This window comes from Chenopodium quinoa, unplaced genomic scaffold (assembly GCF_001683475.1).
Source record: "Chenopodium quinoa cultivar QQ74 unplaced genomic scaffold, ASM168347v1, whole genome shotgun sequence".
Classification (NCBI taxonomy): domain Eukaryota; kingdom Viridiplantae; phylum Streptophyta; class Magnoliopsida; order Caryophyllales; family Amaranthaceae; genus Chenopodium; species Chenopodium quinoa.
In genome coordinates, this window is record NW_018743212.1 from 1,224,681 (window position 1) to 1,249,753 (window position 25,073).

General features: G+C 34.2%; 4 protein-coding genes across 4 annotated transcripts; 1 reads left to right on the forward strand and 3 right to left on the reverse strand.

Annotated features, from left to right (window-relative positions):
- Window positions 1-265: 265 nt before the first annotated feature.
- LOC110734293 lies at window positions 266-4,646 on the reverse strand. Its single transcript, XM_021914381.1, has 2 exons — window positions 3,969-4,646; window positions 266-1,025 (listed from the first exon to the last, which is right to left on the reverse strand). Exons 1-2 carry the CDS (start codon window positions 4,402-4,404, stop codon window positions 478-480), a joined length of 984 nt encoding a protein of 327 aa, XP_021770073.1. The 5' UTR covers window positions 4,405-4,646; the 3' UTR covers window positions 266-477.
- Window positions 4,647-8,025: 3,379 nt separating this feature from the next.
- Window positions 8,026-10,572, forward strand: LOC110734294 (uncharacterized protein At4g26485-like). Its single transcript, XM_021914382.1, has 2 exons — window positions 8,026-8,959; window positions 9,525-10,572. The coding sequence occupies exon 2, from the start codon at window positions 9,533-9,535 to the stop codon at window positions 10,253-10,255; it is 723 nt and encodes a 240-aa protein (XP_021770074.1). The 5' UTR covers window positions 8,026-8,959; window positions 9,525-9,532; the 3' UTR covers window positions 10,256-10,572.
- Window positions 10,573-10,811: 239 nt separating this feature from the next.
- On the reverse strand, window positions 10,812-11,816 carry LOC110734590 (paraspeckle component 1-like). Its single transcript, XM_021914754.1, has 2 exons — window positions 11,364-11,816; window positions 10,812-11,086 (listed from the first exon to the last, which is right to left on the reverse strand). The coding sequence occupies exons 1-2, from the start codon at window positions 11,814-11,816 to the stop codon at window positions 10,925-10,927; spliced, it is 615 nt and encodes a 204-aa protein (XP_021770446.1). The 3' UTR covers window positions 10,812-10,924.
- Window positions 11,817-14,054: 2,238 nt separating this feature from the next.
- LOC110734295 (probable glutamyl endopeptidase, chloroplastic) lies at window positions 14,055-23,789 on the reverse strand. The gene is made up of 15 exons (XM_021914383.1): window positions 23,353-23,789; window positions 22,539-22,755; window positions 21,805-21,915; window positions 20,603-20,648; window positions 19,442-19,551; window positions 18,845-19,348; window positions 18,318-18,446; window positions 17,493-17,792; window positions 16,932-17,390; window positions 16,747-16,812; window positions 16,031-16,091; window positions 15,538-15,687; window positions 15,299-15,436; window positions 14,774-15,078; window positions 14,055-14,422 (listed from the first exon to the last, which is right to left on the reverse strand). Coding segments are annotated over exons 1-15 (2,892 nt in total). The 5' UTR covers window positions 23,648-23,789; the 3' UTR covers window positions 14,055-14,421.
- Between the last annotated feature and the right edge of the window lie 1,284 nt (window positions 23,790-25,073).

A 25,073-nucleotide genomic window follows, 5' to 3' on the forward strand; every position in this document is an offset into this window, starting at 1 on the left:
TTTTTTTTTTTTGACGAAAATTATTCGAAAACATTAGTACATTAGTGTATCAGCTCGAAAACATGATTGATTTACGCCACATTCAAAAATAGGATCCTCACAAGGAAAAGTACTTGTCATTTGTTAGAGTAGTTGAACAAACCTTATGAAGAACAACTAGAACAAAAAAAGTCAGGCATAGTCATGTTTTCATCCTAGGCTAAAGCTAGAACAAACCTAACCATCTTGTTATTCTTTCATTTGGATTCACAAATAAAACCAAATTACAAATCAATATTAATCCAATATTGTAATATAACTTGGCTAGGGAAACAATCAACTAGCCCCTTCAAATATTGTTTTCAACTCTTTTTTCCTCTTAACTCAAGGAAAACACACACTAAAAATAAAATAAAAAATGTGAAGTAACCTAAACTAAGACAATAATGTATCAATGACTCAATATAATTAAACCCCCAAATGAACTCCTTTGCCTTTCTAAGAACTAAAAACAGCTTCTACAATGACATGTTTTCTCTTAGGGTATCCCAACCCAATCAAATGACTTATATACGCCTTCCCATCCTTCACCGTTGCAGCCGTAGCCAACCTATGCATTGCACCGGAGAACTTCCCAACCACGGAAGCAGTCTCCCACCCATCGGTACTCTCCACCAACCGCCCTGCAGGGTTCCCTGCAACCACGAGCTTAGTTGGAGATAATAACTCTAACCCATCACCGAGTTGGAGTGATCCCTTAACGATTTTCACTAACGTGATTTCCTCTCCCTTCTTCAAATCGATCTTGTACAAATTACCCGAAAATGTATGAATAACTAGCAAGTAACCATCAGGGTGGTACACAATACCATTGAGTCCTACCAAATTTTTGTACCATTCTTTTGGAGTGAAAAGTGGACTTTTTATGATTGATAACAACTTTCCATCTACATTAACCTTCCAAATTTTGCTGTTTTTTACATCGGTTACGTATGCATTGCCTTCTTCATCAACGGCTACATCGTCCGCAAATGTTTTTTCATCTCCTGAACATTTAGTAATAACCTTGTAAGTTTTAATTAGGTGGTGTTACCGTGTTAGTGAAAATATTGGACAAGAAGATGCACAAATCTTAATCTTACAAAATATAATAATGCAAGTACGCAATTAGTATTAGATGTAAGAATTAAACAAAGTAATATTTATTGGTACAACATCCCTGAAAATAATAGATTTTTTTTTTAATCCGTATCTATTTATGTTTTCATATTTATATTCAAATTTCAAAACGAGGCCGTCCCAGTTACTCAACATGAGAAATCTCTAGAGGTTAAATTTGTAAAATTATAGGTAAAACCACTACTTGAACAGTAAAAAAAAAAAAAAAAGTGCTTTTATTTACGTCTTTGTCATTTGAGAAACATAGTTTAGTTTGTTTCTCATGTTGAGAAACTTGGAATTTCTCTTTCAATCAAAACTATCCATCGTATAATATTGTCACATGTAAGCCCTCCTATTTTTTTGAGTTTTTGGGCAAAACAGAACAGATTTCAGCAGAGCAGAGCAAAACAGCTCAAAAGAACAGGGATAGGAGACACATTTCCTATATTAATATCGGCTTTGATAAAACTATTCCATATGTTCTCCAGAGTTTGGTTTTAATACTTATTACGGACTATATGGAGTACTCACTTTGTATTCCATATCATCAATACAATACTTTAACCATATCAAATTGACTTTAATATAAGGATCGGAGCACTACGCCACTACCTACTACGTATCTCCGTAACTAATATAGGTCAAATAGGTGGGTTAGGCTTTAGGCACAACATTTACTTATCATATTAATTTAGTTGATGCCCTACACCATTGTTTTACTCCACTTGATTGTTTAAATTATTTTCCTCAAATTTAAGGTGGATAATACAAATAGACAATACGTTCAAGTTTTTATGGAGTGAATTGGTCGACACTTAAATGAACTGACATATATCTGGTAGTACTTGAACATCTAGAGGCCTATATATGTTTAACAACTGGACTAGACTCGAATTCAATTACTTCACCCATTTCGACATTTCTTATTAATTGACACATTTCAACATATTTCTTAAAGTTATTATTTGCTTATGAACTACTTATAGTTAAAAAAATTATTAAAGAATATAACCAAATTTTAATTTTCTTGTGCTGTTTGAGCAAACGAGACAAGTAAAATAAGATGGAGAGGTACAATTGTTGCCTACAATAATAATTCAGCACTAAGAACAGAAACCAAAGGTAAAGGTTTGACTGAAAGGACAATATGACTTTTGGGTATCGTGTATTTGTGTGCGCCAAACAAAACAATACACGATTAATGCGGATCTCCATTCTTTGTTTATTGTGTTACATGCCCTCTATGTAAATGACTAATACGTACATTGTTTATATTTTATGCGTCCAGATAATCACGAATCGAGGTGTTATAAACGAGATTTGATAACAAATTATCAGATTGTAAGTGTCATCACCAAAGATTATACGGATTATCAATCAAGCAAACATTCAAATTTAATAAAAACGAAGTATATAAATGATGATTTAGGGATCGAGAACGTTACATTAAGCTCATTCTCCCATTAATTTCTCTAATCATTATTCATTAGTAATTAGAATTAGAATTTTATAAATGCAATTGTATTTTTCTAAACATTTCTCTATTTTGACTAGTTTTCAAATTATTATTAAAATTGTATTAATACTTGTATTTTGACATGAATTATTAATAACTAGTTTTGTGCCCAGGCGATACCCAGATGGTTGATAAAATTTTAAGATATTATTTTTACTTGAATGTTAATAAATAAATACGATCATATAATTTGTTATGATATTGTAGGATATTTAGACATATAATATCAAATGACTTATATTTATATAATAGGGTACTTTTTGTAGTTTTGTTTGTCAATAGATATTTATGTTATTATTGACTTGAAATTACTTATATTGAGCTTAAATTATTTTCACTGAACTTAAAGTATTTTTACCAAACTAAAATTATTTTTATAAATTAAAACTTATTTTTGCTGATTCTCTGTTATTTTTTTAAATAACAATGCATTTTATATGCGGCTAGCCACACCACAAAGTAATCATTATAAAACTGACCGAGTAACTCTTGTAATAGTTGGTGACACTAGCCAAGTAACCCCTATAGCACTCATGAAGTTTTATTAAAAGTTATGATTAGTTTTGTATATATGAAATATTAGAAATTTATCGACAATAAAACTCTATCCGATAATTTTATCTTAAAAAATCTATCCAAAATTTGCTTACTTAACATCATATGTGTCACAATAATACTTAATTTTCGCATATGCGGCGCGACACTTGGCAAATAACTGGAATGTTAAGTGTCGCTGTCTCGTGGCCTGACTTCAAGACTGGCTTTATATATTAGTGATATAATATAATATGTAGTAGATACTTTTATTTTTTATAAGGAAAAGTTTAATCTCGATTGGAAAAGAAGATAATACAAGTCATCAACAAAACTACAAAAATCTGGTATTTTCTATAGCAATTTTAACATTTTAAGCATGACAATTGTCAAGTTGCGAGCCACTCATTTTCAAATTCTTTGTTTGATTTTTTCATTCAAAACCTTACATTCAAAAATTTCTTTCGTAACAAATATATCCTCCTAATTTACCAATTATTATCCCATATTTAAAGAAAAAAACATTGTTCCGCGTAATTTTAGTAAAATTTATTCGTCTATTATTCAAATAAAACCTTTTATTCGATAAAAATAATTTTGAGATCCTTTCATATAAGAGTTCCACATTTATTATCAGCCTGGATTAATTAGTCTAGCAAATCCTAACTAAAAAGTCAATCTTTTCCATGCTTTACTTTACCGGATTTGGCCGATTGCTACTTTTACTAGAAACATCGTCATAAAAAAAATAAAAAAAGTAGAAACGGAGAGACATTACCGGGTTTGGTGAGGTGAGTAAGAAACAAACGACGCCAAGAGGAAAGGTCGTAAGCAGCGAGACCACCGTAACGATTACCAATCAAGTCAGCCGTAACAACAAGAAGGCGATTCCTCGACCGGTCAATGGAAATACCGACGGAAGCATTTCCAACCAAGTCAACGTCTTTAAAAGCTGTGATTTCATCCAAAACACGATCATCATCAGAAACGAGTTTGAGTTCTCCTACACCACCCTCCAAGTAGGAGACGAGGAATCGACGGTTGAGATCATCCCACTTGGCACATTCCCTGAGCCAGCTGTTGCTATGGTATTGGTACACGTGTGTAGATGGTGGGGTCCTCTCAAGGGTGATGAGAATGCCAATAGGAATGGCGGAGAAGAGGAGGAGAGAGAAAATGAATTTGGTGGAAAATTTGAAGGAAATGCAACCCATTGTTAAAATGAGAGGAGAGAAAAAGAAAAAGAATGTGGTGTTTTTTTGGTGTGAGATTTTTTTGTATTTGTAGGTGGGAAATGAAATGAATCTCTTTTAAAGGGGTAATAAAATTGATTGTATACAATATGGTTGATTTTATTCCTTATTTTGTGATCTATTTTTAAGTAAGTTTAGTTGTGACTTTTGCAATAAATTGAGACGATTTATGGGTTAGTATGATAGTACTCCATGTCTCCATTATATGACTATCTAATGTCTTAATCTCATTCCAACGATAACGATGTTTATAGATCGAGGTTCATGTTGCATGTAATCTTACTCCGTATCTTTTAATAATAAAACTATCAAAATAGTTGGGTTTTTTTTTTTTTTTTTTTTTTTTTTTTTTTTTTTTGTTTGGTTAACTAAAATAAGATTGGAAGAAATTATTATAAAACTTTACCAGCTAAGTTATCTTATACACCAATACGCAGTTTAGTAGTTATTGATTCTAAAGCACGTGATCGAAAGATGATTTACGTTTTGGTGTACAGTATAACGGAACGTGATATATATATATATATATGATAATGATGTTAATAGGATTTGAACACGATTAGGTGAAGTTTTTAGTAAGGAGAACGATGGAGATGGGTGGGAAACGGTGGAAAAGAGGTTGGACAAAGAAGGATGCATCATGCATGGTTTCCAACAAGGCATAGGAACTAGGTAGGATGGTGAGTTGGTGTAACATTTGAGAACTAATAGGATGTAAAGTTGATTAGATTAGAATTTTCTATTTAAATTGTTCCAAAAATGAACGAAAAAGAACTCAAAAAAGAACACCATATGTGTATGAGTTGGTGGGGTTTGGTAAAAAATGGAAAGAAATTAGATATATATGTGGAAATTTCAATCCGTGTAAAACTAGAAAATTACTTCATATCAAAATAATATTAAAAAGTTGGTTCATTTGTTTTCGCTCCAAAAATTAGAAGCTGTCCATTTTCACTTGTTGCAGTATATGTTTAGGAATCTTATTTGATATACATAATGTAATTTGATTATTTTGATGGAAAATTCACACATGTTTTTAGGTGTAAAACAAGAAAAACTGTCTCATATCCATGAGTTTAATCATACATTCATACCATACTATAGGCACATTGAACTATTGAAGGTATGTATATTCCTACCCTTCACCTCTTTTCCGACAAAGTTGGGATGCTTCTTCTAATCTGTATAAAAAAAAAATGTTAATTCACAATCCTAAAGTTAAGTTACCAAAATTTTAGCTAAGATAAATTACTATATAAAAAAATGTTAATTCACAATCCTAAAATTAAGTTACCAAAATTCACAATACTCATATTTGTAAGATTAGACATTTCCGATGACCAACTAAATAGATAGAAATAAATTAAAGATTCCGAATATTAATGATCTCTACATAAGAAATTAAGAATTATCTACCAAAACGATTAAATTGGACAACATATTAATATCGTAAACCACCTATTTAATTTCCCTTCAAAAAAAAAAAAAAAAACCTATTTAATTTTGTAGCAACTACCCTTCATATTGCAATAGTACACTCATTTAATTTTAAAAGGTACGTAAACATCATTACACCTTTAATGTGACCCGTCCATGGAATAAATACCGCACATTTTTAGAAAATATCTTATCTATTGCATAGTTTTTTACCTATAAATAATTTATCTAATACATAGTAAAAAAAAAAAAAAAAAAAAGATTGGGGTGGGGGGGGGGTGGTCCAATTTACTTGATTAAGAAAAAATAAAATACTTTGTAATCAATAAATTATTATAGACTGGCAATATTCATGAAAGCCAAGATTAAGTAATCTCGTGCAGCTCGTGCTCCACATAATGACGAAGTCAATCTATAGTGGATTAGTGGTACTATTAATCTTAGTACTTTTTCTAATGCTAATTAACCACGATATATACCACATATTTCCATGTGCAAAATTATTAAAATAGTAACCTGTTTCTAATTCTTTTAATACGAAGTACGGAGTATATACTTTCTCTATTTGATTTAGATGTATTTATCATGAAACTAGCTCATCAGAAACATCAATGATTTAAGTTTGATTTAATTTTGATATATTGAAGTTTAGATTTTAGATTAGATAAGCAACTTGTTTCATAACTTTCAACTTTTTATCAAAGAAACTTTTTAGTCATTAGTGTTTGTTAATAAACATAAGATTTTGTGTTCAATAGTTTCATACATATTTATTTATGTTTGTTTTAAGTACAACGTATTTTATATTTGTATGAATCAAAATTAGAGTTGTACAATCCAATCTATGTAAAGTAAATGTTAGAAGTTACTTCCATCACACCACCATACACCGTACCCTTACATTATTTTGTTCGATAAGAATAAAAGAAGTACAAGCTTCTTCAATCACACCATATAAGCTTCTTCAATCACACCATATAACAATGCATTTCAAAAGAAGAAAAGATACGTAAAATTACAATTAGGCTTGCATTTCTAAGCCTAAGACCTAATCTAATACAAACTAATACTTGTATTAATATATAAACAAAACCATTATACTAATTTAAGTTAATTTAAGTTGACATGCTTAATTATTATAGTAGTCGTGTTTATATAATATATGGATGTCAAACAGTTTAATTGGTACTTTGTAGTATATTTATACCTAAGGTTTGATATCGAATCTTGTACTGTTCACATAATTTTATTGTTACTCCTATATAACTAAGTACTGTACTCTGTAGCCTTTTAGACATATATTACAAACTCAAGTTCTACGTGGACTTAAATGGGCAGGTTTAGTTTTAAGTCCTCTTGAAAACTGAGCTTAAGTTTGCTTATGTTTAGCTTAATTGATTCTTAAGCATCGTTTGTCCGTTTAACAACTAAGGGAAATATGAAGCACTATATGTTGCCATGTTGGTACTTGGGAACGATTAGATTGTAAACCACTCCATATACTTCGTTAAACAAATTAAAAGCTACTTGTCTTAATTATTAAATCACATATCTATCCATGGCTCCATCTACTTTTGTTCTACCTCTCATTTTATTTGGTCACTTTTAGTTGTAACAAATTGACTAAAAACCTACACAATTATTGCAATTAAAAGTAAATGAATGATGCACAGTTTTTATAAGATTATCTAGAATAGAAAATGGACTTGTATGAAATTAATTACTCTGTTTAATATCAATCCAACCATTATTATAAAACTCAAGCTGATAAATTAATAATGATAAAAGATTCTAAAGTCTAACCACAAACAAGATAGGGCTAACCAAATAACAAATTTTGAGGCTAATTCTGGCATTCTAAATTTAATTTTCACTTGAAAAAAAAAAGGTTAAATGCTGGTATGACAAATTTTAGTAATACTCCATATAAACCAAAGGTTACTTAAAACTAGACTTAGAGTTCGATATAAACGGGGTCACACAAAGGTCAACTAAAACATTAGGCACAATATAAAATTGGTCAAATTTAACATTTGGTACGACATGAGAGACGAGAAAATACATGTTAATAAGTCTGAGAAACAACTCAGTGAAATCAGGGGGTAAAAATCGTAAATATTATGATATAATAAGGGCAGTATTGTAATTTAAGACTGACAAGAAAGGTGGATGGAAAAATGTATCGTTAGTTGATTTAACGATGTATGGACTCAAAAATTGGCGTTACTGTTGAATCTGTCTCCCTTTACTCCTTTTGAAATACACCCTAATTCAAATTATTTTTGATCGAGAAATCGAAATCGATTGGTTGTGATTGGTGGACGAGTGTCAACAACATTGAAATTTCCGGTGGTGCATCACATCGACATCACAATTTCAGTAACTCGACACTAATTAAATCTCATTCTATTTTTTTTTTTTTTTTTACGAAATCCCAAACAAATCTTCATTAATTACTCTACTTGTTAACGAAATGGCGGACATTATTGCGAAAAATAGCGAAATTAGGGTTGTAATTTATTGATTGGAGGCCATTAGAAAAGGGAAGAGTGAAAGCTTCCATTGTTTTTGAGAAGTTTACAGAAAAATCGAAGAAGCATTGTTGCAGGTATGAAGAAATATTCACTCTCTTACTTTCTCTCTCCTCTGCTTCAAGTTGAGGAAGAATTGCAGAAATGTGAGAAGAAAGTCAGTGAAGAAGAAGGTAGAGAAGTTGCATCGGAGTATTTATGTTTTATTTTTTTTAAAAAGTTTGGATAAAAGCAGGTAAACGACCGTCCACTAAGTGCCGTTACGCTCTTACAGACATCCACCGTACACATCATTATAATAATAATTTATGTAGCAAAGCATGGCCCACAAAAGTGCTGATTTATAATTTCTTGTTAATCAAACTGATGAACCGGGGCGAGCCCCATGAGAGACATGTCAAATAAGCCATAATTGTGCATGAATTTATATGTAAATGTTGACTGAATTTGTTGAGTCAGATACTGTGATACTTCACTACTAAGAGTAGAACTTTTCTCTCTTCCTTTTTGATTTGTGAGCTCCAAGACCTCGACAGGCTAAATTTTTGGTAAGAACCCTAATTTTATTAATCAAAATTTGGTCTTTTTCTTCACTTAATTATCCTAATAATCTTACTAATATGTGCAATAATATGAAACTCTGATTTTCTCCCATTTTTCTAGTAACTCACTCTTGGATTATTAATCGCCACTCAAACCATTATTTCTTATGCTTTTTGTTCGCAATTTAGTTAAAATCTGAAACTTTTTGTTTATTTTTGCCTGAATGATTCACAGTGGTAGTTTATATTAATTCATTAACTAATTGTGTGGATTAGTTTTGAAATTTTAGAATTACTGTTATTTTGAGGGATTTGTTGATTGAATTAACAGTTGATTCTGCTATTTTTGAGCATAATTTAATTTCATAAAATTGTGATAGCTGGATTTCATGTATACTATGATATTGTCCTGATTTTTTAGGGAATTGTTGTTAATCAAGTTATTTAGAATTGCACTGTTTGAGTTGAGATGAAGATAAATTATGAATGTGCTGCTGCTTAATAACTTTGTGTTAATTTCTTTTTGGATCATTTTCGCCCGAAAATACATGAAACATTTAAAAATTGAAAGAAAGGGCAATGTCAATTCCCAAGATAAGAGAAGAGGAGAAAGAAGATGAGGAGGAAGTAGAAACTGAATCTGATGAAGATGATAGCGAAAATGAGTGGGAACAAGGAGAAAAATCGATAATGCATTATGCATCATCGCAGAAGATATTATTGGTAGGAGAAGGAGATTTTTCATTTGCACTGTGTTTAGCCAGAGCATTTGAGACGGCATATAATATGGTCGCGACATCTCTTGATTCTCTTGAGATGTTAGGAAAGAAGTACAGCAATGGAGTTGATAATGTAAGGGAATTGGAAGAGAGGGGATGTATTGTATTACATGGGGTTGATGCCACTCAAATGAGCCAGCATTACTTTCTGTCTACTCAGAGGTTTGATCGCGTTATTTATAACTTCCCTCATGTCGGGTTTATGTTCCCTGAAGACAGCATTTGCCAAATCAAGCTGAACAAGCAGCTGGTGAAGGGGTTCTTAATGAACGCGAAATTGTTGTTAATGAATCCAGCAGGGGAGGTGCATGTGAGCCACAAGGAGGGGCAACCTTATAGCCAGTGGGACTTGGCCAAGAAGGCTGCGAAAAGTGGGCTTGTGTTCCATCAGAAGGTGCCCTTTCGTAGGACTGACTACCCTGGTTACTCCAACAAGCGTGCTGATGGCTACCATGCAGATAACTCTTTTCCGTTGTTTCTAGCTTCCACCTTCATATTTCACCTCGACTCCATCACTAGTTGAGATTCCCGTCTCCAGAAATGGCCTTCTGAACTGTATATTTGTTCATTGTCCTAACGAGCATGTGGTGAGGCAATGTTTCATGTATAATTAGGCGGTTTCCTGGCTTCCTGCTTTGTCATAATTTCTGAAAGTTTGGACTGCTAAAATGTCCTCTCTTTTTTTCTCCTTTTTCTTTATTCTTACCTTACTGCTCTGTTTTTCTCCTCATATGAGTCATATCCTAGGATTTTCAGATCAATGTTTAATGCTATCAAATTAACATTTATGTTTGGATAATTGTTGATCTAAGAGGAAATGTATTTGAGGTTTGCATGCGATGATTGCACTGAACTCACCACTTATCTCTCAATAGCCAGTTCACCTGGATGGAATTGCTGGCAAGCCCTTAATCGAAAGAGAGTTCATGAAATAAAATTAGAAATGCATTATAAGACGAAATAGTAATGATATCAAAAACCGGTCAAATGAGACTGAAGAAGTGCACTTTGCATACCTGGAAATAGTAACCAAATGAGTTCACTTAGCTATATGACTGAAATATTTCCTCTTTACAAAGCATAAAAAACCTCAAAGCTATCACTTGCAGTAAATCAAGTAATTTGCATGCATTCCACTAATTACATGTGATTGGAGTTATTCTAGGAAAGGCGTCGAGTTGATAACAATCTATCAAATTCCAGAAACATCAGTCATATTTACTCCATAGAGCCTAGCAAGATCCTTTGCGGAGCCACTCGATAATGCAGAATTTATCATCTCTAACTTCTGATAATGGGTATTCAGAGTCTCAGCTTGCTGTTTCGAGAGTTTCTCCTCCTCCTCTAGCTGCTTCTGCTACACAGAAAGAAACAGCACCCCAAATATGAGTATTACGCGCATTATGATAATGTGATGATGAATATACTGAGTAAATACATGAACAATAATCAAAGATGAATTTCAATAGTCTGATCAATAAAAACAATTTCACGCAATCCATAAAAGAACAATTCCTGATTTTCGAAAGTTAGTAGCAAAAGGGGGAAATGATAGAATCCAGAAGAATCCCGGTGTGTTTTCCCAGTTACAGCACATGTTAACAAATTTTATTTACTAAATCACTACGAACCTTGAGTAGGAAGGACTGTTGAGCAACATGCTTCTCTGCCAGGTTCTTCAGCTGCTGAGCCACATCAAAATCAGAATCCTTTGGATCTAACCAATAGAGTTCTAACCTCCTACCAGCCTTACTTGGGCGATCATCAAACATCTGAGGTTCTGCAGGAAAGGCCCTTACTGGCCGTGGCATCCCTAGAATCATGAATGGAAAGTCAGACAGCAAATCAATTATTTCCTTCGCTTGATCTTGGTTCTCAAACTCCAAAAGAGCAAACTTAGCGCTGTAGTAGCTAGGCTCTGTGTAGCTTGGGATGAAATGAATGTTGGTCAGAGTACCGTGGAATTGCTTAAATGCCTTTCTGAGTACTTCTTCAGAAACTTGGGGAGAGAGGTTGTCAAGATACACTGTTCGCTTCACCTTCTCCTCAAAGGCAGCGTATTCCTTCTCAGTTTCGCTTCCCATTGCAAAAACTGTTATCTGCCAAGTAACTATGACTTCACATACAAGTATTACTTATAGCATACAAAGTACTTCAGATCACATTGAATATTAAGCAGACTTCTTCAACTAAACATCACTGCTTGTCCAAACTGAATCCTAATTGAACTCTCTACTTTTGAACTCTGAAGTGTGATCCATCAATTACAGATATAAGGAATGCAGTATCACTTGTAAAATGATATGATCATAATAGTATTCCCATTTTCCCAAGACAAAATAACCTCATTGGAACCTTTGGTGCATATTACTATAATGAGCATATACACATCACAGGCATTCAGAACCTTCAAATCATAGATCCCACACCCTATGTTACTCAATCAATCAATCAAAGCCTTAATCCCATAAGTGGGGTCGGCCCTATGTTACTCAGACACGCCAAAAAAGTCAGACTTATGTACGGATTCCAACAAAAATACGCTTAGTTTTCTCTTAGGTTTTCAGTCAGCTTTAAGGGATCACACCCATGACTATGACAGCAAAGGCAAATGAAAGATCCAAGTTCCACTTCTAAACAAGGAATCGAGACTTCCAATAGCTGAAGCTACTGTCAATTATTCTTTTGTTGATACAACATACCTAAATGAGACAAGATTGTGACTGGAAGAACTTCAGGCTCAGTTGTAAATCCCTAAAGGTCGAAATGGCTATTTCCGAAAATTGCTCATCATATAGTCTCCAAAAACAATCCAGCATAATCAAAGAGCTAGTACGCTAATACAAAAACAAAGTTCACTCATCACCTCCTAAACGATAACCCTCTTCCTAAAATCGTGATTACACCTTGCTATTCCTACAGGCTACAGTCCTGCGTCTCCTAATGCATGTATGTGTTCAAGTTTATAAAGCCATATTTTCAATAACAGCACCATAAAATTAAACAAAACTTGTTTCTTTCTTGATGATTTCACAATTTCAATACAACCTTCTCGTATAAGTATTATACTGTAACAATTTTTTCGATTTCTAATCATGTCAGCAGTTCATATGATCATACAACAGACAGAACCACAATTCCTAAAACTAAGAACAATATTGCAAATAGTTCACTTACTTTCTAAAAATCACCCCTTTTTTTTTTTTTTTTTTTTTTTTTTTTTTTTTGCAAATAGTTAACTATAATTCAAAATCATCATCAAATCCCCAAGATTCACCCTTTTTTTCTTCCCAAATTTCTAAAATATCAGTAACATAAACACGAAATTAAAAATAAATTGATCAAAAAAATTGAAGTTATATAACCCATGTCAAAAAAAGGGAAGGGAGAAAATCACACGAGCAAAGCAGAATTAGGCTTTGATAATGTGTGGGATTCTGGAAGTTCATATTTTAAGATGAATATTCTCAAAGCCCATTTTTTTTTTACTCAGGAACTTGTAATTCGATGAACACAGATAAAGGAAAAGTTGGGAAATTTTATTTACCTAATGCAGTATTGCGTAATTAACCAGCAGTTCAGCACTACTGTAATAATTGGAGATTGGGGACACAGAGGAAAAGGGTTATATGAAATGACTAATGATGATAGTCAAGGCCTAGGTTGCATAAAAACGGCTACAGATGCACCGGTATGGTTACAAAGATTATATGGACTCTTAATTAATGTACAAGGTATTGGTCGAATGGTTACAAAGATGATATGGACATTGGACACAAAACAATGTATGTCAAACAGTTGAACATAGTAATTGAAATCAACCTAACATTCAGTATAGAGTTGCGTTTTCAATATTCGACATACAATTTAACATATTTTTGTGGATAAGTTGGTTTATTTTCGTTTCAACAGGGGTGCAACCGCGCAAGGGCAAAATAAAGTCGAACCTTCAATTTTGTTGTTTCTTTAGAAATTGGTTCTCTGCCTATAATAATTTGAGTCATGAATGATTCTAATAACACGCATTGATATTAAATTATGCTTTAAATCGTATTATCATGATACCAAAATACTTTTTCAGCAATATCAACGAATGCAAAAATGTTTTGTTGGTATCAATATGATTCTTTGTTGGTATTTATATGATACCATCTAAACACAATTTAATACCAACGCCAATTTTTAAATGAGCTGGACCCATGAGCAAATTACGAAAAAAAACCCCATTTGAGTCTTCAACGCCTCAAATTATTTGGGGCAGAGAATTTCCCGTTGAATACATAGTGCTTGTTTATGTTATGGACATGTGATCTAACAAAGAGTAAATCAGAAAATATTTGCTTTATTGCTAGTATTTCGTATACATTAGCAAAGTAAACTGATGGTTGTGTGCTATGCTGATGAGCTACACCCAGATAGAAATCGCCCTTTGGGCTTTGAATCTGTCCTAAAAATAAATAGTACAATCTTTTCAATGGGAACTACATTTCTTTTGCATACTGAGCAAGTATAATGCAATAATTTTCATACTATTGTGCCTTCAGCCTGTTTGAAGCAGAGCAAGCAGCGTAGCAAAGTGGACAAATCATCGGTTCAAATCATGAACTTCATCTTATTATTCTTCTCTTCATGGAATGCTCGCCATATGCTCAAACTCGTTCAATGTCCCAATTAAAGCTCTCAATTCATTCTAGAAAAATAAAATCAAGAGAGAAGAAAAGGTTGTCAGCAGTTGAGATGAAAGTCTCCAACAAAAACAAAGCAGCGGCATATTATAAAGGAAAAAAATCTCTATGTTGCTCGGACTCCTCATTTTACCTAGTGTTACTGAGTTAGATTCTCAACACTCTACATGGGTCTACCTTAACATATTATTTTGGACCATAAAGGAGGAAACTTTCATGAAATAGTTGAGTTTAACACTTGGACACATACTCAGGTATGATATAAACTCTTCAGTCCGAGAACATAATTTATTTATTTTTTTGGCATATAAAAAAGGCTCATTGAAGCCTTTAAGTTCTCTGACGGCAGAAATTACCATAACAATGACCTCTGAAGAGAGTAGTCTCCATTCTCTGGTTCCTCTATCTCAGCAACACCACCACCAGTCACAGAAATCACTTTGCCATCAGCATTCCCTGTGCTATCTTCTTTCTTAAGGGAACCAGCATCTGCATCTAATTCAGATGTGTTTGAAACACAAAACTTTTGCAGCCACCTGTCTGTCTCCCACAGAACGTGCATGATGCTTTCTCTTGCTGAATAGCCATGACTTTCATAAGGAAGAATTACTAAGCGGCAAAGAGCCCCATGACCCTTCAGAGCATTATAGAACCGATCTGACTGCAATATTAGTAAGTGCAGGTAAGAAGTAAACAAAATTAATACATCATCAGACAGGAGGCATGAAAGTGAATAAGTGTTTACAAAGTAAATAGTAAAAGAAATGAATTTTAAAGTTTTTTTTCATACAACGAACAACACAGGTGAACATCTGAAGAAATGCTTTAGGAAGGGTTTGGTATACAAAAGAGAAGTAAACAAGTAATGCAAAAGCAAATACCTGCATTGTCAATGTTCCTGAATTGTTGTCTTCTTCTCCATGAACAAGCAAAATAGGCCTCTTGATCTTATTGGCCGACATAAAAGGGCTCATTTCTATGTAAGTATTTGTCGCCTCCCAAAGTGTTCTATCCTCGTTCTATAAGTTTGGCAACAATATATTATAAGTACATACAGAATTAGATTACACAAGGGGAATATAAGGGTAGTTTGTCAAGTAACAGGAAACAAATTATGTACCTGAAATCCAAATGGTGTAAGAGTTCGGTTATAAGCTCCAGATCGTGCAATTCCACAGCAGAACAGATGAGAAGCATGTGCCAGGAGGTTTGCAGTCATGAATGCTCCATAAGAGTGACCTCCAATAGCTATCTTGTTGGGATGAGCCACCTTTAAAATTACAGAATTTTTTAGCAAAGGGTATTGTAACCATGACTGTATTTATACAAGTCAATAAAAAGCTGGCAATGGGCTGGCCAGTCCTACCACAAATTTGGCTCAGCCTGCCATGAGGCTACCCTTGGTGGGGCATGCTTGGGCCACATTTTGCGAAGACCAGCACAAGCCCTAAGCAAGGACCGTGCCATGCTGTGGGACTGGTCCATAGACTGGCCAGTCCGACCCAAGTGATTTGGGTTGCCAAAAGTCAGCAGCCCAGTACCAGCTTTCTGAAATCATATTGCTCAATTCACAGATAACAAAGGAAAAAATTTATAAAAGCAAACCAGCTTACCCCTCGTCGAATGACCTCTTGTACTGCAGCCTCAGCACTAGCAACGAGTTGTTCTACATACCTGATGAAAAGATCTTCAGTCCAGAAGGGTGAAAAAAAAAGTTCAAGTGACTAAACAGAAAGAGATGAAGATCTCTCCATAAAAGATTGTAGCACACTAGATAAAAAATTAAAAAAAAATTAAATGGAACAACTTCAATATTCTCCGTAATAAAGAGGCTGAAGAACTTAAAGATTACTGAAATCTTGAAAATGAACTCCTGTTTCCACAAGTGACTTGACAAGGAAGGGCCTAAAGTAATACAGTAGCTAGTAGTTTTTTGGAATACCAATTAGCAAGGTCTAGTTACAAAATAAATTTCAATTAGAGATAAATTACTTGTGCTACTTGGACTCTTTATCTCACCTTTAGTACCCGTGTCGAATCTTTAACATTTTAGCCCAAGAAAAGAAATTTGACATGTCATTTGGACCAAAAACAGAAGTTTTCCTTATAAAACAGCGGAGTATGAGAATCATAGAAGTAATCTTGTCAGACATGAGTACCCTCCGTCCACTTTTTTATGAGTCATGACGGCGACATTTATCATACATTCCTTAGCAATATTTTCTATTATCAAAATCCCCAAAATACCATGGTAAATTTAGAAGAACTTGGTACAATTACAGGTGTACAGCAAAGAACATAAAGTTTTAAGGAGTGCATGAATGCTTACAAATCATTTGCTTCTTTGTCACCCTCGCCAATGATAGGAATTGTAGGTCCCGACAAAACAGCAAACCTGTTGATGAAAATTAGACAAGACTTGATATAACTGATGATATTAAAAGGGTATAGCAAGTAAATTTACAAATAAGAATTGTGAAAGTTAAAGCTTCAGTCGAAGAGGATGAAACACACCTTCGGGCCAACCAAAGAAGGGGCGAGGTAGAGCCTATGCTAGCAAACTCATTGGGAGAACCGCGTACTTGCCCAGCAGCCTCTTTGGTCTTGAATTCTCCAGGATAAGACCAGACAAGACATGGAAGAGGTCCATCTTTCGAGGAGTCATACCCTGGTGGCAAGTATAAAGTTGCAGTAAGCTGCACCCCATCACTACGTTGATACCTGATCATTTCTTTATGTAATGAAGCTAGCTGAGGATATGGATGTGGGAAGTTGGTAATTTGGAATGGCTTCTTATCAGGCCAGCTTTGTATATAATACTGGGTGTTCTCAGTTTTTGATTCCTTTGAAGTGAGTATTTTCAATTGGTTAACAAACATATCCCCTTCAATATGATCAGACATTAATGCAACAACGGACTCATAGTACTTCTCCTTGTCACTCTGCCATATTCTTTCTTTGTTACCTGAATTACTGATAGAATTATGTGTCAGACAGAGGATAAAGCACCTTACATTAGACTAATATCAGACGGACATTGACTGTGGGAATGCATTTTAACCTCATAGCACTTACATGTCCATCAGGTCAAGGAAAGGTATGTTTCCTTCGGGAGTAGCACCATTACCATTCAGCAATAAATAAGTTGCATCATCTTCTTCCTTTCGAATCTTTGCAATGACATATGTTCCATACGAAGTTCTTCGTGACATGGGAGAACCGGGATCCGAATAAACATCTTCAAATGACCTATCAAATAATATGCGTGGGCTAACATCTTTACTCTCAGGAGATATGACCCAGGTTCTTAAACGCCGTGTTTTATACCAAGATTCATACACTAGAGCAAGAGAATCATCGCACCAAGATATCCCCCTGCAAAGGTATGGAAAAATGAATAGAAAACAAAAATGAATGAGGAAATAGAGGATGTTTTCGTTAACGATTACTGAAGACATACTTTCCATTTATTAGATACTATGGCATATCCCAAAGGTTGTTTGAGCACATAGCTAGCACTTAATTCATTGAAATAACAGATTTCTACTTTTGAAAGAAAAGATAAGAGAAACTTGTCATGTTATGCCATAAAAAAGCCCACAGTCGCAATCACACAAAATACACAACAATACGAAGGTAACAAAATATATTTTACAACCCAATTAAGCACGGTCTAGATCACCAAAGAAGTGTATAATGCCATGCCACAACATATGAATACAGTAATCTATACTTCACAGACTGAAAGCTTTTGACAATGCATGAAATCTAGAATTATGTTAACAAGCGCAGTAGCAATAACATTGCTGTCAGTCGGGGGGAGGGGGGGGGGGGGGGGGGATCAATGACAAGAGACAAACATAATAATTATAACATTAACAATATCACATTACAGTATACCCATATCGAAGATCAAGCTTGTGTAAGACAGTTGGTTCTTCGCCTTCACTTGCTTCAGCAGACTGAGTATAAACGATATCACGAGGAGAAGCTTCCACCTTGGCATCACCTCCATCTTGAGTCTCCACCCTACAATAATAATGAAATCAAAATCTTATATATAATACGGGAATCTTCTATAAATTCATCTTTGTAGTAACAAACAATGGAAAGCAAGCAATTAAGGCATGTGTAACTCACGAGTCACAAAAAAGCCACCACCTAAAATAACCATAGAAAGCTTTTTTTACCTCTATAAGCCAAAAGACAGACAACATAAAGTTCACTTTTTCTGTTTAGAATGTGAGCTACTTTTATTAACCTTCCATTACTGGCAGGTCAGTTAACATGCCACAAAATGATAAAAAAATTTATAACTTAAATCATCCCACATTACCAGAAACATATAGCTAACAACACAATGTCTCATAGTTGATAATTTTTCTCAAAAGAAAGGACTAGAGTCTTCTTTAGAGATAGAAGATTACCAGTAAAGAGTTGAGGGTCTGTCAGCTCTCCAATTGATAGAGCGCATCCCATTTCGCACACTATTATGGGCAATAGGAATATTCTCTGCCAAGGGCAAATCACAGAGTTGCCTAACAAATTTTCCATCAACTGTCCATAATTCAACCTTCTTTGGAAATCTTCCACAAGGTACTACATAAGAGTATGGTCTGTGGGTTGAACTTATCATTATGTATTTATCATCTGGTGAAGGGTCCAGCGATGTGTACACAGCTGGGTGCCCAAAAGGTTTCATTGTTCCATCCAAAGAAGCCAGTACAAGTTGTGAAGTTGCATAATAATCAAACAAATCTTCATCATATTCATCCTTGAGCAAATCTTGGAAGGTTCTGAGTTGTATAGTATTCTTTTGCTCGTTTGATTGAATCTTAGGGCCAGGTGGAAGCAGAGGCTTTTTAGGCGGATCACCACGAGAGGATGGAATGGTGCAAACCAGTATAGTAGAGTCATCCACCCAGACAAAACTAATAAGGAACACGGAAATATCAACTGTCAGCTAAAGCTTCAGATAATATAATATATCAATTTGACAAGTCTTAAGTGATAAAGACACTTACTTGTCAAACACAGCGTTTACATAGATTTCTGCTGATTCGAACAGGGGTTTAGCCAGTCCAGTTTCCACATTAGCAACCCATAACTGAAGCTTGCCATTGCCACCAAGATCCTGCTCCAAACAATAGTCATGTCAGTCAAAATGGAGCTGGAGTTGCAATTATGGAAATACATGAAAAATAAATTGTCCTCTGATTTATTTAGTTTTACCATATTGACTTTTACATTTGCTTACATTCTCCTTTGACCATTAGTATTTTTTAATTATCTACAAGTAAAGATTATAAAAAGTTGAGATTTTCGAAATATATATTGATACGAATCTAACAAAATCCCACATGACATTCTGGAAACTTTATAGATCTATTGGTAGGTCTGCTATGGTTCCAACCTAACTTATATGATACCGGGAGATGACCCCCACAACCAATTCAATTCTAGAAACCTTTCCCAAAAATTGGTCAAAAAGCGTGGATGAGGTGCTTTTAGTCTTTTTCGGGCCCGAAAATGATAGAGGATGAGGTGCTTTCCATGGACCACACGAAACCCTGGGAGGCCACTTGGATGGTTGGAACCATCCACTTTGCGTCTTAACTATTAATTTAGTCAGTTACGTACACACATCCTGTCATTACTCAGGATCACCATGAGCCTTTATGTGACCAACTAGTGGGCGTACTTGGTTCACGGAGCCATCTATAACTTATGCATTGGCCTGACTTATCACCCCTCGTAATCATGTCTTAAGATACATTAATTTCCTTAGTATAAATAAGTAAATAACCATATATGGTCAAAGTGGAGTATGTGAATAGTGCAAAAGGTCAATATGATACAGCCAGAAAACAGAGGAAGTGTTCTGGTATTGGGTGCCAGACAACAGGTTATGAGAAAAACTATGCATCAGATGGATCAATGACTCAGAGGAGAATGGTCAAACCAGGAGTTAATAACGTTCAGAATATATACCTTTTAGCATGCAGTAAGTTCAAAAATAAACAGAATATTATCATGAAATCGAAGAGAATATATATGTACCATATTGGGGAAAAAAATCTAATTACATAAAAAAAAAATAACTGAAGAAATAATTAGCTTTCAGTACAGGAAGTGGAAAAGGGAACAATAGGCAACAAGCAAGAAGACCAGCAAAAGATGGTTACCTCGTCAACTCGGACACAAAAAGCTAAATGCTGACCATTATTTGACCTGGAAAATCATCAGAAAGAGAAAGTCAGACAAATAAAGGGCAATAAGTTATCTTGTATGGAAGGGAAGGAAGGGAAGGTACACAGAAAATTTGTCCATGAAAAAAGAATTAAACACCATACACAACATTTTTATTTTTAGTGGGATCCAAATACATCATACATAGATACATTGTGAGTTCTGAGAAACTCATCTGCAGAAGAAAATGAGACATTCAAGTCTCTATGAGAATCACATGTATATTCTCTCAGCAGCAACAACATGATTACTTAAGACTTATAAACACCCTAATTCTAGTTCTTTAAATGCTCCAATTAAACTCATGATCTCATGGGTAGTTTTTCAGAAAACCAGCAAAACACACACATTTTTGCAGCCTAATTAAAACGAAACCCCCTTACTGTAATTATCTATGTGAGTGCACAAATATTTTTCACAGGTTAGACACATTAATGGAATCTTATGTCAAAGTAAGATAAATAATCATAAATATATTGATCACATAGTATCACACCTTTTTTTTTTTTTTTTTTTTTTGAGGAAAGACATAGTATCACACCTCAGTACTATAAGACCAAAGATTGTGCCTGTTAAAAAAATCAATATGAGGTAACTTCTTCCTGCAGAAGGATATGAGAAAGAAGAGTTTGTAGGGGGAAAGAAGGGCCTCAGTAGCCACAAGACCATACGAAGGAAGTACAAAATTCAAATTTGTTGTCAACTGCTTTAATATAACTACATGCATCTCATCTACGTTTGGAGAATCGTTAAGAAATTATTGAGGCCCTGAACAGTAGATAGCTATTGAACCTAAGCTTTTAACATCCAAGACATCACAACATTTAAAGCTTTTCAACATGCAAATTATCACTGTAGTTCTGGCCTACTAGCTTTTTGTAGAGTTCAAAAGAGCAGAGCTTTTACCAGCAGAGAAAATTTTCGTCAACATTTCACATAGGTACCATTCTATCACTTCCAAAGAGCAAACTAATAACAGTAGGTAAATCTCATCACTTAATAGAAAAACAACTTCATTGACCTATCACAATTAGCACACAACTCTTCAAGTCAATTTTATTTAAATCGGCATTTAGTGCACCTGAACTCCAGTAAATGCATAATTAATAAAATGATGTTAAGGAACTGCTCAAATTACCAGCTAACAAAATTGATCCTTGCACCATCAGGTAGGCCATGTACCTCTTTTCCTGGCCCAAGGGTACCATCACTTGTCAATTGATGGATTCCAATACCTGTGTAAAATGACCTGCACACAAATGATTAAGCTTGTCAGCTTGTGATATACACCAGATCAAAAGAAAATGTTAATTTCAGCATATGCAGAAATTCTAATATGGCAATATGCATTTTCTCACTCGTGTCACATTGTCACTAAACTATCATTTCCTTGTTTGTTGCTAAGTAGTACCATATTAACCAATATATAAGCGTCATGAAAGGCACTAGGATATTGCTAATGTAGTACCATTATCTAGTTATCTACTATTTAAAATTCAATTTTCTCCATAGCTATCTGCCAACAATTTAAACAAGGTAAATACACCTTAAACTACACATTGAGAGTGAGTAACGTGTCAAGTATAGGAAAATATTGGGTTTTGGGGTTTGCGGTCCCAAAGAGAGTATAGGAAAATATTTTTTTATTAGTGGTCTCATTCCATATTTAGTAACGTGTCAAGTATTTGGGGACGGACGAAAATAGTAACTGTGTTAAGTATTATGGGACGGAGGGAGTATTATTGTAAATGTCGTATGACTATTCATTAATGATTTTTTTTTCTTCCCGTCAAAAAAAAAAAAAAAAACTCTGATTGAAGGGGTGTTCATGAAAGGGAAATTGCATAGAGCATTTTGCACATAAATACTCACATTCGACTCCGTGTATTGCTTTTTCCATCAATGCGAATACCTGCAAGCTTTTCTTCTGGTTTAGCAAGGTCTATCAAGGGAGGTAAAGATCTTCTTTTGAGAAATAGAATCTTATCCCTGTGGGGCGAAACAGACAATGCGGGCAAGGGAGGAGCATCAACGATGTCTCTTATTTCAGAAGGAGGCAGTTGATAGCCACCATTTGTTCCCAAATCATCTATACAACAATTGTACACCACATTAATACATACTCCGTATATCTAGCATCCAACAACACAAAGGCGAATAAGAGTATATTATTACAACAAATTTAATAACAAATTATATGTACTAGAACATATACTAGTAATAAATTGGTTTCTACATCCAATCAACATAAGCAAGACTTCTACTCAAAAAAGAAGCAAGAAATATGTCTTATACTAATATACTATATTTACAGTCCAATTATCCAAGACAATGGTTAAACCCTGACCCCAACTACACATTAATACAATTTAGTATCAATCTCGATCATATTACATTAATTCCCACCAATTCATCCAAGCTCAGCAAATGAAGCTCAATTAGTCCAATTCATTCTCACCAATTCAGCTTCAACTCAATTCAAGTTCCTATTTTTATAACCCATCAAAATTTAAAACCTCCCCAATTCAACAAACCAAACCAAACCCCAATCAAATCAAAAAAAGCCCAATTCAATTCAAAAAATAAAATCAAAAAACTTTTATAGCTCAATCCAATAAACAAAAGAAAACCCAAATTAAAACAAGACAAAACAAACAAAACCCAGAAAAAATTAAGTAAAAATTACCTTCTAATTGAGAATTAGAAGCAGACCCATTAGAAGGAGGAGCAGCAATATTTTCCCCAGAAACTGCTTCAACTGGAACAAGACTTTGAAGTCTACTCATTGTACTACTAAAAGGCTTCCCAGAAACAGTCCTTAATTGTTGGGAAGTTCGAATTCCTGGGAATTTAAAGTGAAATGAAGAGAGAGAAGATGATGAAGAAGAAGATGAAGGTAAGGAGAGAGAAAATCGATTGAATTGGTGTTGAATGATGAAGGAAGAAGATGAAAAACGATGGTAGACTTTATGAAGTCGCATCTTTTTAATGTAAAGTTTGATTTATTCTTTAAAGATTACATAAAAAAAATGTATAGTGTACTGACTACTAGAGTGTAAGAGTGAGATTCGTTTTGTTTAAAGTTGGTTTGGTTTGAATGTTGTAATCATGTGTAATGTCACCATAGTTGGACATTTTTCCAGGGTATTTATCTAGCTATCCACTTGAGCTACTTAATCAAATTCACCAAAAAAAAACAAAAAAAACAAAAAAAAAAAAAAAAAAAAAAAGAACTGGTTCTACAACAATTGCATGCTGTGGAGGGAGAGGGAGTTGGTCTCTTCATGGCTTAATAGTTAATTCACCTCAAATCAAACCCAATTAATGCGATAAGTGTTTTGACATGTGAAAATGGGAATTTGGGGAATATAAAGTGAAAGTGGGTACGGGAATTGGTAAGTGGAAATTTATTAAATATTCTCAATCTCTTGTTTGGCATATTAGTGGAAATAAAATTAGGATTAAAGGCTAAACTTACTATTTTATCCTTGTTTTAAATCTCAAAATTTGACATGCCTTATAAAATTAAGGGCAATAATGTGTTTTACTTAGCTAGAGAATTCCCACCATTTTATTACCTTCTCCCTCAAGGTAATAAAATTATGAGAATAGAGGGTAAATAATCACAAGCTTATTCTCAATCCCGAATCTAATTCTCATCAAACAAACATGGATCTATGGAGACTTGGAATTAATAATCTCATTCCCACCTCATAATCCCACGTACCAAACACCCCCTAAGTGATTAAGCGATTTTGTTTCATATGTCTTGGTGTTGAACAAGTTACTCACATGAGCCACAACCTAATAAATCAATGTATGGAGTGTCACGGAACTTATTAGTGGTAATCATAGGTTGAGTTAGGTTTTAGTGGAAAAAAAAAAAGCAATTTATTTCATGCCAAGTAATCGAGCTAACCAAAGCTCGAGTCAAAAAGCTCATGCATAAACCCGGTTGATCAATTAGGCTGAGCTACAACCTACAGCAACCTTTCTCTTTTGAGTCAGATTTTGGGCTTAAAATATTTATACAATATTAGATTACCTGAGCCCCTGTTTATTTTTCAAAAACAAAATAGAATAAGGTTGAACCTGGACTAAAATTTGGTTAAAAATTTGTGCCCGAAACCGAACTGCTTTAAGGTTAGGCCAGTCACGTTCAAGTCTGAATTTTATGTGTTCGAAATTTATTTTTCATTTTTATTTGAACACTAAGAGCTTAATTAAGCTATACCGTACACATAACACACTACATCAATTTGTAGGTTTCATCAAACTCCAAGTCAAGGACTTAATATAGCTTTGTATATCAAATCACTTGAGCCAAAAGCACAAATAATCTCTCCATCAAAATTGTTATAATGTTACCGTTTTTAGTAACTCCCAATATATATTAGTGAACACTTA